Source organism: Vitis vinifera, chromosome 12 (assembly GCF_030704535.1).
Source record: "Vitis vinifera cultivar Pinot Noir 40024 chromosome 12, ASM3070453v1".
Lineage (NCBI taxonomy): Eukaryota > Viridiplantae > Streptophyta > Magnoliopsida > Vitales > Vitaceae > Vitis > Vitis vinifera.
The window spans coordinates 12564768-12580245 of record NC_081816.1 but is presented as its reverse complement, the minus strand read 5'-3'; the positions used below and the strand labels follow the sequence as shown (position 1 = coordinate 12580245).

The following is a 15478-nucleotide window of genomic DNA, read 5'->3' as shown; positions in this document are numbered from 1 at the left end:
TTAGCATCCATATAGGGGAAAACAAGGGAACTTAACTAGCTAAATGACCCTTAAAAACCCACCAGAGGTGAAGTAGAACTAGTGGCTCTACCCTTGAGGCGGAGATAACTATTTAGCTCAATAAAGAGGGGTATAGGAACAGCATTGATCGCTGTCCCAACCATAAGGTAAAAAGTGTACCATGTATCAAATACCAGTAAGAAAATAGACAAGGTAAAGGCCCCTTCCTATTCCTAATTTAAGAATAATAATACTTCCATCAATTACACGTCTTAACCTATATATCATCCAAGCTATAATGGGGTTGCCAGTATGTCAAAGTGCATTAAAAAAGGGGAATTATACCCCATGCAAAGTTACTTTTAAAACGACTTCACCTTAAGTAAAGCGCGTCATATATTTGTTTATACAGTATGTTTTTAAGTTAAGCATACTTTAATTCATATAGGTCAACCCTCATCCAATTCTTTTAAGTTAAGCATTGCAAGGCGTGGAAAATAAATCGTATGTCTTTTATACAGTACAATCAACACTTTAAATTTATTGCGGTATAATCAATACTTTAATTCATATCTATAGACAGAGGAAGCACACCTTCGAACCCGAGGAACAGTCATTAAAGAAAGATAGTTCCACTTTCCATCAACCTGATGATCAAAATCCTTGCGTGGTTTCATTTGGTTCATTGGATTGCTTTGTTTATACATCTTAGAGAGCACGAACACTCAAGCTACCACGTTTAGGTTCTTGCCAAGTAAGTTCTTTAGTGGTGACCTTAAGCCTGAAGGGAGGTTAGGACATTCCAACAACCATAAGGAGAAGACAGCGCATAAGGAAAAGAAGGCAGTCATTAGCATTCAGATATTGGTAGTAGTCTCCACCCAATGGGGCGGTTTTGTATGGGAATCGAGGAACAAGATGATAAAGGGTCGACTTCATGCCCTACATTCGCAACGTGCACTCACACCTTATAAAAATGAAAGGAAAAGACTGTTATTTAAGCTAGCCTTCGTTTTACCAAGAGAGGGGACCCCTCGTACCGCCTGTAACAATGTGCCATCTCCCATAACAGTCTGAAAATGCGGCTTCGAGATGCGATATTTTACCGGTAAAAAAATACATTTTATTCTAATCTTCGAGGTTGTATATATCTGTCACCTCTCCAAGTTCATACAACCATATAAACATCCATATCATTCATAGTAAATGCTATGCACAAAAGTTTGATAGGCGTCATTAATGGTAACCAATAGGGGCTGGTGCCTCATTCAATTTCTTTCCCTGGAAATGAATATCCTGCAGAGCAAGGACACACTCACATGTTAGCCTCCCAAAAAAAAAGAAAAAAAAAAAGAAAAGGAAAATGCATTATTGAGAACCATGGAGCATCATCTACCACCTTCATTCGGAAAGCAGAGAATATTTGTTACATCAGAAATTCTCACGTTCAAATAGCATAGCATCCCCCCACCTCCCCTTTTCCAGGTGAAATGTAGATTAAACATCTTAATCATATTTATTTACAGGAGTCGATTGGAAGATTATAAGGTAAATTTAAGTTTAGTTTTTGATTTGCCAATTGAATTGTCTTAAGCTATTTTTATCTTCGTTACGTTCTTAACCAATTCCACGAAATAATCTGCCCCCTCAGATATACATAGTAAGGAAAAAAAAAACAGTAAGAAAAAAGCTATAGATTATTAATAGAACCAAAACTTATATATCATTCCAGAAATGGCCAAAGTTGTGGAATGGTTATTCCTAACTTCTATATAACCTTGCAGGAACCATCAATCAATTTACATAATTCAAAATTTTAATTCATTTGCAGTATCCATTTAAGCCAATCAAGATGAGTTATAAAATATCATCTGTTCAAAGAACTGAAAGAAATTAAAGCGAAGATACCAAACAGCAAGCAAGAGACAAAACTAATATGATATAATTATGCACAGCTATTTCATACCGGAACTGTCTGAATCCCTCCTAGCAGTGCACCAAATCTGATGGTCACCCATCCAGGATCCAGATGCAATGCTGGCAGTACTTGGGATTCTTTGGGGTGACCTAGCTACAAAGAAATTCCAGTATATTCCAGTAGAGATCTAGATCCATGGAGTCACCATGGGACTCAGTTTTCTGCTCCTCTCTTTGGGCCTCAATCCCTCTTCCCTTCTCATATGTACCTTACATTTTTGAGAATTTTATACCATGTCCTCAAGAAAATAGCAGCATATATCTCTTGCAAGTATTTCCCATATCTAGCTTTCCCTAATATGAAAACAGCAAGAATGCAGTGGGTGAGAGCTGTAACTGCAAGAATGACACTCATTGCAGTTTTGCTCTGTCATTCCCATACAAGTTCCCATATCCATCATCAAACCCCGAAAATTTGGAGCAGCAAAATCTAAAATATCTAATGGGATGATCAATATTATTTTGTTAACTTAATATCCCTGATGTCTAAAGTGAGCTGAAGTCCTACATTTTACCCTAGGGTTTCATTTCTTACTTTAAATGTCACTATCATTGATCCCAGATTTTATTTTGACAATAGCATTGCAGTACTTGGCTCATTCAAACAGAACAAAGTACATAAGAAATTCAACCAAAATCAGAAGAAAAACCAAAAACATGCATTGAAATGGAGAAGGCTAGCAGTACTCACAGAAGCAAAATGATTGACATCTCGATGGTGAGCTTCATCAGCACGGATCACAGTTATAACATCCTTCAGGGTTGCGTCCTTGGGAAGCCTCCAGTAGTCTATAGCAATAGCAGGAGCTGGGACATTTTCTATTGCACCACTATCAATATCCTTCAAGAACTCTGTATATGAATGTATAGCCTCCTCTTCCAGATACCCAACAACTCTATGTGCCGCTTTGGGGGAGAGCACATAAAGCACAAAGAAGGCATTAAAGAAGACTCCCTGCACAGTGAGGACCAACAGCCTCTCATACCATTTGGGCCTCACAAGCTCTACCATGGTCATTAGGTGCATCCGTTCATTTTCTGCTTCTTCAAGCAATGCTTTGACCCAGCCACCACTATGCTCAAACTTGCGGAGAGATCTTAGATGCAGTAGCATCCCTCCCACCATACCAGGAACAGCTGCCACTGTTTCCAGCATCATTGCACGACACCCATATCTTCTCTGCAATGTAATTTCAACCATCGGTGTTGGACCAAGAACCAGTATGATGGAAGAAAAATTAACTTAAAAACTAGTATAATCAATAGCAGGCACCATATGCAGAAAAGAGTAGGCAAGACAGTAGCTTTAAAGCTTCTTAAGTTTCACAGAAAATTTGGTAGATTATCATTTGTTGCAACACAGAAAATGTAATTTACAAAACAAGCATTTATTTCATGTTACAAACTCTGCCATTAAGAGAAAGTGGGCAACACAGAACGCATTATGCTCACCTTCTTGTTTCATATAAAAATATAGAAATCCTCTCCAAACTGCTGGCAGGGAGATTAACCATCTTTCTCCCCATAGTGTTAAGTAAAATATTCCAAGTATATTTACATGTGCATGAAAATTAAACTCTGCATCCTACTCACACTTTGACGCCAAGGTTATTTTCCTTTTTTGATAGGCAAAGTGGCAAAGGTGTAAAAGCTCAAATAAGACACGATATAAGAATCGACATTAAGAAACCATGCAAAAGTTTAAAAAACTAATGAAAATAGTACTGTCAGCTATATAATTTCTAACAAACAGGCACCTTTCATGGCCTTGTTGGCCAAGGCTGCCACACCTATGAAAATTGATGACCTCAAGTGTCTAAAGATGTTGGAGTGGAGTTGAACATTGTAGCATTTGGCACAAAGAATATATCATAATTTATTTGAATGTACATGAAGGAAGAACCAGAAATTTTCTTACTCACTAGAATTTGACACCATTTTAGAAGTTGAAACCACCCAAAATGGAAGTAGAGGACAGATGGCATTACTTTAGTGGGAAGGAGAATTTCATTAAATACAAATAGAATCCCAAAAATCCATGCCATTGACATAATATGGTAGGTAATTAAGAGTGTTAAAAGAGAGAAAAAGGAGAAAAATCTTAATTCTCATTCATATGTTTTCTACTTACAATTGAGAGATATATATATACAAGGCTAAGAGTCCTAACTACCATACATGTGACCTATATTAACAAGGAAAGATAATATACTATAAATACATTATATTCAACACTCCTCCTCAAGCTGGAGCATATACGTCATATGCACCAAGCTTGTTACAAATATATTTAATCCTAGGACCTCTGAGAGATTTAGTGAAGATGTCTGCTAGTTGATCATTTGAATTAACAAAACTTGTAGCAACACATCCTGATGCGATTTTCTCTCTTATGAAATGACAGTCAACTTCAATATGCTTGGTCCTTTCATGAAAGATTGGATTGGATGCAATATGTAATGCGGCCTGGTTATCACAGATGAGTTTCATCTGTTCATCCTTTCCAAATCTCAACTCCTGAAGAAGATGTCTCAACCATATGAGTTCACATGTTACCAAAGCCATAGCTCGATACTCGGCTTCAGCGCTAGATCTGACCACTACATCTTGTTTCTTACTCTTCCAAGATATTAGATTACCTCCAATAAAAACACAGTACCCTGAAGTGGAACGTCTATCTGTGGGTGAGTCAGCCCAATCTGCATCTGTGTAACCAACAACTTGAGTATGACCTCTGTTCTCGTACAATACACCTTGGCCTGGTGTACTTTTGATATATCGAAGAATACGGATTACGACATCCCAATGGCTATCACATGGTGACTGTAGGAATTGACTAACAACACTCACAAGAAAAGAAATGTCTGGACGAGTAATGGTGAGATAGTTCAATTTACCTACGAGCCGTCGATATCTCCCAGGGTCTCCTAAAGGCTTCCTCTATCCTGGTACAAGTTTGACATTCGGATCCATAGGTGTGTCTACCGGTTTACAGTCTAACATACCGGTTTCTTCCAGGATGTCTAAAGCATACTTCCTTTGGGAAAGGACCACACCAGAACTGGATTGAGCTATCTCAATTCCCAAGAAATACTTGAGTTTCCCCAAGTCTTTGGTTTGAAAGTGGGTAAAAAGATGTTGCTTTAGTTTCTAAATACCATCCTGATCACTGCCTGTAATGACGATGTCGTCCACATAAACAACTAGATAAATACACTGCCCCAAGGAGTTATGATGATAAAAAACTGAATGGTCTGCTGTACTGCGAAGCATGCCAAACTCTTGAACAACAGAACTAAAACGGCTAAACCATGCTCGAGGAGATTGTTTCAAACCATATAGAGAACGGCGTAACCTGCACACTAAACCAGACTCCCCCTGAGCAACAAAACCAGGAAGTTGCTCCATATAAACTTCCTCGGCAAGATCACCATGAAGGAAGGCATTTTTAATATCCAACTGATAAAGAGGCCAAGAACACATAGCAGCCATGGAGAGAAGCAAGCGGACAGAAGCAATCTTGGCAACAGGGGAGAATGTGTCACCATAATCAGAACCATAAACTTGAGTATAGCCTTTAGCAACTAAGCGGGCCTTAAGGCGATCAACCTGACCATCAGGACCAACCTTAACGGCATAGACCCAACGACAACCAACTGTAAATTTACCAGAGGGTAAAACAACAAGATCCCAAGTGTCATTAGAGTGCAGAGCAGCCATTTCATCCACCATTGCCTGTCGCCAGCCTGGATGGGAAAGAGCTTCATGGGTGCTCTTTGGAAGAGAAACAGAGGATATAGCAGAAACAAAAGCAGAATAGGGTGAAGATAAGCGATGATAACTCAAAAAATTGTAAATAGGATGAGGATTACGAGTAGAGCGAGTACCTTTCCGAACAGCAATGGGTAAGTCATTAGGAGAAGGCAGAGTCGGGGCAGGTGAAGCCGAAGGGATAGGAAGTGAGTCAGCAGGTGCCTCAGGAAAAGGGAGAGGAGCAACGACACGAGGGCGACGATGATAAACCTGAAGTGGTCGAGGAGGCATAGCATCAGGTGGGGAGACAATGGGAATGGGCAAAACTTCAGAAACAGGAAGAGACTCAGAAGTGGTGGAAAAGAATGGTGAGTTCTCAAAGAAGGTGACATCAACGGAGATAAAGTATCTATGAGTCTCAAGGGAATAACAACGATAACCCTTCTGAAGTCTGGAATATCCCAAGAAGAGGCACTTCATGGCTTTGGCGGAAAGCTTGTCCTGTCCAGGAGTGAGAATATGAACAAAGCAAGTACAACCAAAGACACGAGGAGGAAGGAAATAAAGTGGTTGGTCAGGGAAGAGAAGGGAGTGAGGAATCTGATCGTGTAAGACAGAGGAGGGCATACGATTAATCAAATAACAAGCGGTAAGAACAGCGTCCCCCCAAAAACGAAAAGGAACGTGACTATGGAGGAGGAGAGTACGAGCTGTCTCAACAAGATATCGATTCTTGCGTTCAACTACCCCATTTTGTTGAGGAGTATGAGCACAAGAAGACTGATGAAGAATTCCATGATGAGACATAAACGAAGTAAATTGGGCTGAAAAATATTCCCTGGCATTGTCACTGCGTAACACACGAATAGAAATATTGAACTGGGTTTGGATTTCAGTATAAAATTTCTGGAAAATAGAGAATAACTCAGCTCGATTTTTCATTAAAAATAACCAAGTACATCGAGAATAGTCATCAATGAAAGTGACAAAATACTGAAATCCTAAAGTAGACGCAGTCCGACAAGGACCCCAAACATTAGTGTGGACAAGCTCAAAAGGAGACTTTGCCCGATTATTCAAACGCTTTGGGAACGAGACACGAGTATGTTTCCCAAGCTGACATGACTCACACGGAAGCGACGACAAAGTGGAAAAACGAGGAACCATCTTCTGGAACTTGGAGAGACTAGGGTGGCCTAGACGATTGTGAATGAGGAGAGGAGCATCAGTGGAAATGCAAACTGCAGGAGATGAATCTGAGGTGAGGTGATAGAGGCCTTGAGACTCACGTCCTATGCCAATCGTCTTCCCCGTACTCCGGTCCGGCAAGGTCACAAATTTATCAGAAAAGGTAATAGAGCAATTAAGAGTACGAGTGATTTTGCTGATGGAAATAAGATTAAAAGGACATTCAGGAGTATAAAGGACAGAAGTGAGAGGTAGAGAAGGCAGAGGAAGGGCCAAACCAATACCTTTAGCCACAGTCTGAGAACCATTAGCTAAGGTAACAGTAGGTAAATCAGAGGTAGTAGTAATAGAGGAGAAAAGATCCTTATTACCAGATAGGTGATCAGATGCTCCAGAATCTAGAATCCAGGGTCCAAGAGAAGATGTGTGGGTAAGGCAGGCAGAGGCATTACCAGGCTGGGCAACAAAGGCAATAGAAGCCTGAGATGTCTGAGATGCGGAGGAGCTCGGAGGCTGAGGCAGCGGAGAATCAGAGGACTGGGCCATATGGGCAGTGCGAGGAGGTCTTCCATGTAACTGATAGCAACGATCGCGAGTATGGCCAAGTTTATTGCAATAGGTGCAATGAGGACGCTGACCCCTACCTCGGGTACCACTGCGTCCTCCTCGAGAGGTAGTTTGAGAAACTAACACAGAAGAATCTGAAGCGCTATCAGATGGCAAAGTCTGAGTGGACGAGATACGGAGGAGGCGAGCAAACACATCATCCAAGGACGGAACTGATGAACTTCCAAGAATCTGATCACGAATAGACTCAAGATCTGGACGGAGGCCAATAAGAGTAAGGACCATGAAGAACTTGTCAAGCTGTGTTTGTTGAGCCCCAACATCAGGAGTAAGAGGCATCACAGTCAAGAACTCCTCCTTAAGAGAGGCAATCTGACCAATATAAGTAGATAGATCCAAGTCCTGTTGGCTGAGATGGACAATAGCAGAAGCCACCTTATAAAGACGCTGGATATCATTCGTGTATAATCCTTTGGCCCGAGTCCAAAATTTAAAACAAGTTTTATAGGCCTGAAGATGAAGAAGAATCCTGGGATCAACCGATTGCCATAATACACTACATAACTGTGCATCTATCTTCCTCCACTGTACGCGGTCAACCTCAGGGATATCTGCCTCCTGGGTAACCAAGTGATCCTCATATCCTTGACCCATAAACCAAAGTTCAACAGAGGCAGACCAGGAGCGATAATTCTCACAGCCAACCAATTTCTCTGAGGTAATCATAGGAGATCCAGAGATAACAGAGGTAAAGATCTGATTTTTGGTGGTCATATTCACGTATTTGGATCGAAGAGAGCCCTAATACGGCTTTAGATTGCGGCGTGGCACCACCGAAAAAGGGAGACGGCCTCAGATCGCGACGTGGTACCACCAGAAGGGTAGAAGAACACTTCCCAAGGCACGTGCAGGGATTGGGGTGGAGAAAAAGTAGCCGGAACTTCGCCGAAAAGGCTGTTTGGAGGGCTAACGGAGACAAAAATCCCCAAAAGAGGTACGTACAGGGCTCGGATGGGAGAACCAGGTAGGTAGGGATGTTGGTCGGCGTCAGGCGAGGCTGGAGGAGGAGGCGCGTCGCCGGAAAAGGTCTCACGCGCCCTCACGCGCCGGCGCGTGAGATTCAGTCGCCGGCCGGAGAAGTGCGCGTGGCCGGCGCGTGGAGGGTTTTCTGGCTTCGATGCTTTTGAAGAAGTTGGAGATCTCCTCCAGGCGCTCCTCTTGGTGTGGTCGGTGTTGGAAAAAGACGTCGCCGGAAAAGGTTGCCGGCGTGGTGGAGATTTGACGGCGATGAGGTTGTCCGGAGTGGTTCGGGAAGAAAATGAGGGGACCGGAGTGAAACACGGTCACTGGACGGTTCGCCGGAATTGATTACACGGCTAAACCGAAAAAAAAAAATTAGGTTTTCTCCTTTGGCTCTAATACCATGTTAAAAGAGAGAAAAAGGAGAAAAACCTTAATTCTCATTCATATGTTTTCTACTTACAATTGAGAGATATATATATACAAGGCTAGGAGTCCTAACTACCATACATGTGACCTATATTAACAAGGAAAGATAATATACTATAAATACATTATATTCAACAAAGAGGATAATTATTTTATCATTATATAGTTATTTTCTTGCCTTGGCAATGCAATTCGTAAAATATATAATTGAGTCCATATTGTCAGCTATAAATTCCATCCACATTCAAATATTACCTCAAAGCCCTGAGTATATACACAAGATGGCTTTCAAACATACTTTCCATAAACACAGGAGGATACAGCTAGCTGGAAACTTTGAACTTTGATACACCAAAAGAAAATGATCCAATGATCAGTGCCACCAATAAAATCCATCTTTACTAAAAATATAAAATAAAAGAACATACTAGGAGTTAATTCATAGTTGCCCTTTACACTTGTTGAAGATTTCAACAGGTGATCTTAGCAGTTCCAACACAGTTGACAGTAACTAAATACAGAAAAATGCTCCCCATAGCAGAGAATGGTAATTATGGGACTTTATTTGGAGTCAAAAGGTCAAAGTTCCACTCAGGTTTCCATTGTCCACAGTTCAAAACCAAGAAGAATGCAATTTGAAGACTCAATATTCTTTGCTTCAAAATTCAATGTTCAAAAGATCTAAACTTCAAACAGTTCGATTTTCTTCAATTCATAGGGTACAAATCTAATCAGGAGATCCTAAACAAGCTACAAAGTACACTCCTTTAAAGTATTACCATTGTGGTAGGTTTCCATCATGTTGATATGTTGAAAATCACACTATTACCAATAAAAGAAAATGGCAAAAAAAATTGACTAAAGTCAAGATCAAAGAGGAAATAAGTAGCACTCCAGCTGGTCCTGATGGATGCTCCATCATCTCTTCTGAGGTCAAGGTTTTTTTCGAGTTTGTAGTTCAAAGACCAAGGATAACCAAGAGAAGAATTACATCTTTTTAAAAAGATTCACATGGGCAGATCATTCATTGTCTTGGAACAACATGTAACCCAATAACCATAAAAACATCTTGAAAAGAGGAAGAAAAGACCAAATAAGATAGCACACCTGAAAAAATATATCAGTTGGAATACGAAGGAGTTTCACTGTCCTGTATGCTACTTTATCCACAAATGTCTTAGGCACATGGTGCTTACTCAGATCTATTGCCGTGTCTGCATGATACGTTTCCCATGGCTGCAAAACAAAAATAAAGTAATAACAAGTTATTTGAATGTAAACTTGAAACAAAAGATGTTATATCTATGTTATGTGCCAATACCATAACAAAGAGAAAATGAAGTAAATAGAATTAGAAAGCATCTTGAAAATACAATTGTTTTGTGCACCAGATCTCAATGATATAGGAGGAAATGACCACAAAATTGAAGACCAAAAATTTTGCACAATAGAGTACTTCTGAAAAATGTGCTGAGTCACTACATTTCCTACAGTGGAAGATAAAATTCTACACTCCCCTTTCATGCAGCTATGACAAACCTAGGTATGAGACTGAATATACCCATGTTCTTGAGCACTATAGGGAAATTTTGATTAGCATGGTGGGTTTGATTTAAAAACAATTGCGTTGTGAATTATTAACATGGCACATTAGAAATGGACACAGAATGTAAATCCTATCCAATTAGACGCTAATCCTTACATTGGTCACGCATGTAAGTCCTATTCAGGCCTAGCTCCCTCATCTCATTTGTCAGGAACCTCAACACAGCTCCACATTACTCTTATTCATGACTCAAAGAATATGGAAAAAGAGACAAAAAGAGAAAAAAGAGAAAAGGGAGAAGAAAAGTGTTCTCTGTTTCTCTATACACTACTCTGGCCTTGACTGCAACATATCTCTCTGGATTTTTTTTGTTTTTGTTTTTCTTCACAAGCCCTTATCTCTCATCATCACATCCTATCTTTTTCTTCACAAATCTCTCACTCTCACTCTCACTCTCTCCTCCCCCTCTCTTCTCTCATCATTCCATTACATATTCATTCCTTGAATGATAAATACAAAAAAGGAAGGCAATTCTCTGCACATAGCCTTCAGCATGGCTTAATGATGACAGAAAACAGATTAAAGATGACCAATTCACTGCAGCCAAATAAGCCAAAGGGAGGAAATATAGATATCATATAGAACTGTGAAAAGTTGATTTGTTTCCACAATAAGATTGTTGTTCAAATTTACTTTACTTTTGGATTTGGTAAGTACTGGCAATTAGTCACCCAAATTCTAATTCAGAACAGTTGCCTTAAAACACTATAATTAAATTTCGACATAAAAGTTTCAGCAATAGATTAAAAGACTAGATAGAAACAACAATTTAGTGGAAAACTGATAAACTCGATTGCTCTAATGGTTTTAGTTAATTTTGATGAGTAAATAAGAAATTCAGCAGGGAAGAAAAGTAGAAATTAAAGGACAAAAGCTCCTAGAAGCTAATTATACATCAACAATTCAGATTGAGGAAAAAAAAGGTGCCCTACGGACAAATTGAGCCAATTCCAAAGCAAATCATCATGATGAAATATAGTAGATAATTAAAAGACCCACTATAATTCACAGTGCAACTACCAAATAATTGAGATTAATTCTGGAGATCACGAATTGAGTGCTCTCCACACACAAACGGTTAACTAATGCACACAACAAAACTCAAGTAAGTAGCAATCCACAAAACAAACAAAAATGTCCTAAAATTCCCCGATAAAAAACTGAATATAAGCAAAACAGACTCATTAACTTTGGAATATACATACATTCAAAATAAAATCTGTGTTACCACGAAACTGTTCCAAGGCCACTCAGTTCCATCTTTCCTCACAATCTTAGGCCTTGAAATGCCACAATAGCTTGAGACATCAACCTCACCATTCTTCTCTGTTTTCGAAACAGATTTCTCCTTGATCTCCTTCTGCGGAAATGCCATCTTAGAGGTCATCGCTCTCCAAAACGCAGCACGGTTTCTGAACCGCAAAGACCTCACCACCGTGGTGGAGAAGATGCAACGGCGGCAGTTGCCGCCATTGCACCGACCTTGCATGCAACTGATTCGTCTTCAAGCGTTGCACATTAGGGTTTTGGAACGTTGAATATGAGGTTGTGGGAGCGTGGTTTTGTAACGTTGAATATGAGGTTGTGGGAGGGTTTTGGGCAGAAGATGAAGAGCCAGTTCGGTCATCAAAGAGAGGGCGGGAGGGAGTATTGTGTGTGCTTCGTGAGGTGCTGTTTTTAATTGCTCCTAGTGGCGGTCTATTTAGGCCGTCGAATACTTACTGATTTGGTTTTTTTAACGGTGGCGATGATAAGTTGGCGAGATGAGAGTTTAAAAAGGTGGTTTGCGAAGTAGAGAGTCCGGGATGGCGGTTGAGATCAGGGCAGTGACCTTGTTTAAAAGACTAAAATGCCCTTGTTTTTCATGAGGATTTGCGACACTGTGGTTGCTTGGACTCCAAGCCTGAAGGAAATGGACGTGTAGACAGCTTGAAATGCGTCTTTGTGCTATGAAATGTCTTAGGGCATGTTTGGATTTGGAATTCGAAATGTAATACTTATAAATCTAAAAACCTATTTCATTTTTGAAATTGAGAGTGAGATGCAGAAAGATTAGAAGAGCAGTTTTATTTCTACTACCAACCAAACAGGTTCTTTAAGAATTATTTCCATCAGTTCAATCTCTTCAAATCACATGATTCACATCTATGAGCAGATTTTTAGGACTCAGGGCAAACAATATAATAACAAAAATCTGTGAGATATATGGATCAAACAATTGATAATTTTTTTTTTCATCTTACTTTTTCCGAGAGAGAAAAAAAAAATTAGAAGATCACTCTCGAAAGTACCGTTCCTAGATCTTGAAGAAACCGTCCAAATTAAACAGAGAATGCTCCATAACTGACAACTACACCAGACTTAATATGAACAAATTAAATGAAAATGAACAGAAAAGAAGGATACCATGAAACAGTTCCAAGGCCACGGACTCCCATCTTCTCTGGTGATCTTAGGCCGCTGAATTCCCCAGTAGCTCGAGAACACAACCTTACTCTGCTTCTCCACTTCCTCCACCGACTTTTCTTTCTGATTCTTCTCCGCCAATGCTGTCTCCGTGCTCATCATCCTCCCAAACGCTGCCTTTTCATCCCTCAACTCTACTCTGGTTACCGAGCACAAAATGGAACGGTTGCATTTGGCGCCATTGATCAGGCCTCGCATCAGTGATCTTGCAACTAACTGATTCATCTTCAGAGCTGCCAACAAATTGGGAAACTCCACAAAACTGGTGAGTCTAAAAGTTGATTAGGGTTTTGGGGAGAAAAATAAGACGTGGGCTGTGACTTGTGGGAGGGGTTCAAGACAATGACACAAGGCGAGAGACGAAGAACTGCCGAGAGGAGAGAGTATCTGATGGTTAGTGACGTACCATCTTAATTTGCTTGTCCTTTTATCCACCGTTGATCACTTTATTAATGGGGTTTTGGACAGTGGAGAGAGAAAAAAATGTGGAGGGCAGGTGAGATCGGGTCATGGTCGGGAATTTTATAAACCCACGTTTCACAAGACCATAATGCCCTTGACTTTTCGGGAGAACTCTAGATGAGCGGGGGCTCTAACTTGGAGGCCAAGTCACGAGGATTTCGGGCTTGCCACGGAACATTGGCAGGAGACGGACTTCGTCATCACGTGACGCTTTTACTCTCCATGCTAAAGGCTAAAGCTCAATTTTAATTTTCCACTTGTTCTTTTTCCAAAAAAATAGAAAATAAAAAGCCTTGTTTGGTACAGGATATAACATAACATCTGTATCTATACGATACTAGGTGGGTGCCACGTGCAAGGCACATGGAGGAGTTAGGTAATAAACTTAATCTAATGCAAACTTCTCAACTTGCTCAGAAGACAACACCATGTACCATTATTTCATAAAAAATATGCTTTATATATTTATGAATTAATTCTTTCAAACCTTCCTCTATGCTTCTTTGAATGCCTGGATGACTCCTGACATGGGGTAGGTATCCAGTGGGCAACTTACTCTCACAAAACTTCATCATTGGCTGCTTGGATATTGACATCGGAAGCCTATATATGAGTTTCTGCCTCAGTGTTAGTTTCCAAAGACGATGCATCTCTTGAAGTGCTCCCAAATTTCTCCTACTCTGATTCCATGTTCTTGAGTTTCTTTTGAAGCTCAGTGATACATGTAATTGCATCTCCCAGCAAGGAGGCTTTGTCCATCTTAGAGATGTCGGGCACAACAACTCACAATGTATAAAACCGCTGGTTTAGTTTCTCATGCCTCTGCCTCTCTACTTCCATGTGATCGAGGGGTTCTTCTCTTCCATTTGTTGGCTTTTTACCCTTTTTCCGAGGCCTCCTTGTTAGCTTTTTTCCTATAATATGTGGTCATATATAATTATATTTATATGAATATTATTTAAGGGTATCAATTGATAGGTAGGTGAATCAATTGATTGGGCATCCAAGAGTCTTATGTATGGAAAACTCAAATTATAAATGGGGAGTTAGAAAATTTACTTTATATGAATGTGGTGTTACAACTTTTGTAACCCCATCATTATGAAATTTATTTTGTACATTATGTTTGAGTAATGGGGGAAAATGAAAAAATATAACTTAAGCAATTATATAGATGTATTCAAGTTCATAACCCACCATTACCCATTAATTTGTACATAATGGGTGTAAATAATGAGTATAACTCCCATATAGTCTTTGATGGGAAGACTAAGAAATATACAACTTACTATAAATTGAGGTCTCAAGCCACACTCTCATTCTTATGTCTTTTTCTTTCTTGTTATTTATTTTTAACAACATACACCACACAAGTGACCCATCGACTATATGAGAGTAGTGAGTTGAAGACCTTGACAATACAATTCACAAGGTGACTCAATCTCACTTCATGGATCAAGGTAAGAATATGATCATTACTTTAATACTTCCATTTATTTTGTTTTATGCATCCAAACTTGTTTTCAAAAATAATTATTTTCGCATAAAGTTTATGAAAGTTTGGTTAACAATTGGTATCAGAGCCAACCAATTTTGGATCATAAAACATATTTTTCCGTTTTTTGATTATTGTTTGATCTTATGGACAACTAAAATATATATGATGTGATGCATATGAATGATGTAGTAACACACATTTTCAATGTTTCATGATTTCAATCATATTTGCATGATTTTATGAAAGTTGCAAAAAAATATGATTAGTAATTTAAATGTGTGATTATGGAAATCTCAAGAAATAGTTTTTCTAGTATGCATGTTTATTTACTTGTTTGTTTGAAGATGATCATATATATATATATATATATATGTGTGTGTGTGTGTGTGTGTGTGTGTGTGTGTTGTTCAACTTATGAAACAAGTGTTGATCAACCCAACAGAGGATCATCACCATGTTTGATTATATGACAAGAGTTTTATAATAAAAGATTGATGAAGTTTTTACCCAAG

The 15478-nt window shown here is 39.4% G+C and overlaps 1 protein-coding gene across 2 annotated transcripts; it reads right to left on the bottom strand.

Annotated features, from left to right (window-relative positions):
- Positions 1 to 1100: 1100 nt before the first annotated feature.
- On the bottom strand, positions 1101 to 13252 carry AOX2 (mitochondrial alternative oxidase 2). Of its 2 annotated transcripts, none has more exons than XM_019217601.2 (4): positions 11769 to 12029; positions 10042 to 10170; positions 2669 to 3157; positions 1101 to 1296 (listed from the first exon to the last, which is right to left on the bottom strand). In XM_019217601.2, exons 1-4 carry the CDS (start codon positions 12027 to 12029, stop codon positions 1237 to 1239), a joined length of 939 nt encoding a protein of 312 aa, XP_019073146.1. In that variant the 3' UTR covers positions 1101 to 1236.
- Positions 13253 to 15478: the final 2226 nt, after the last annotated feature.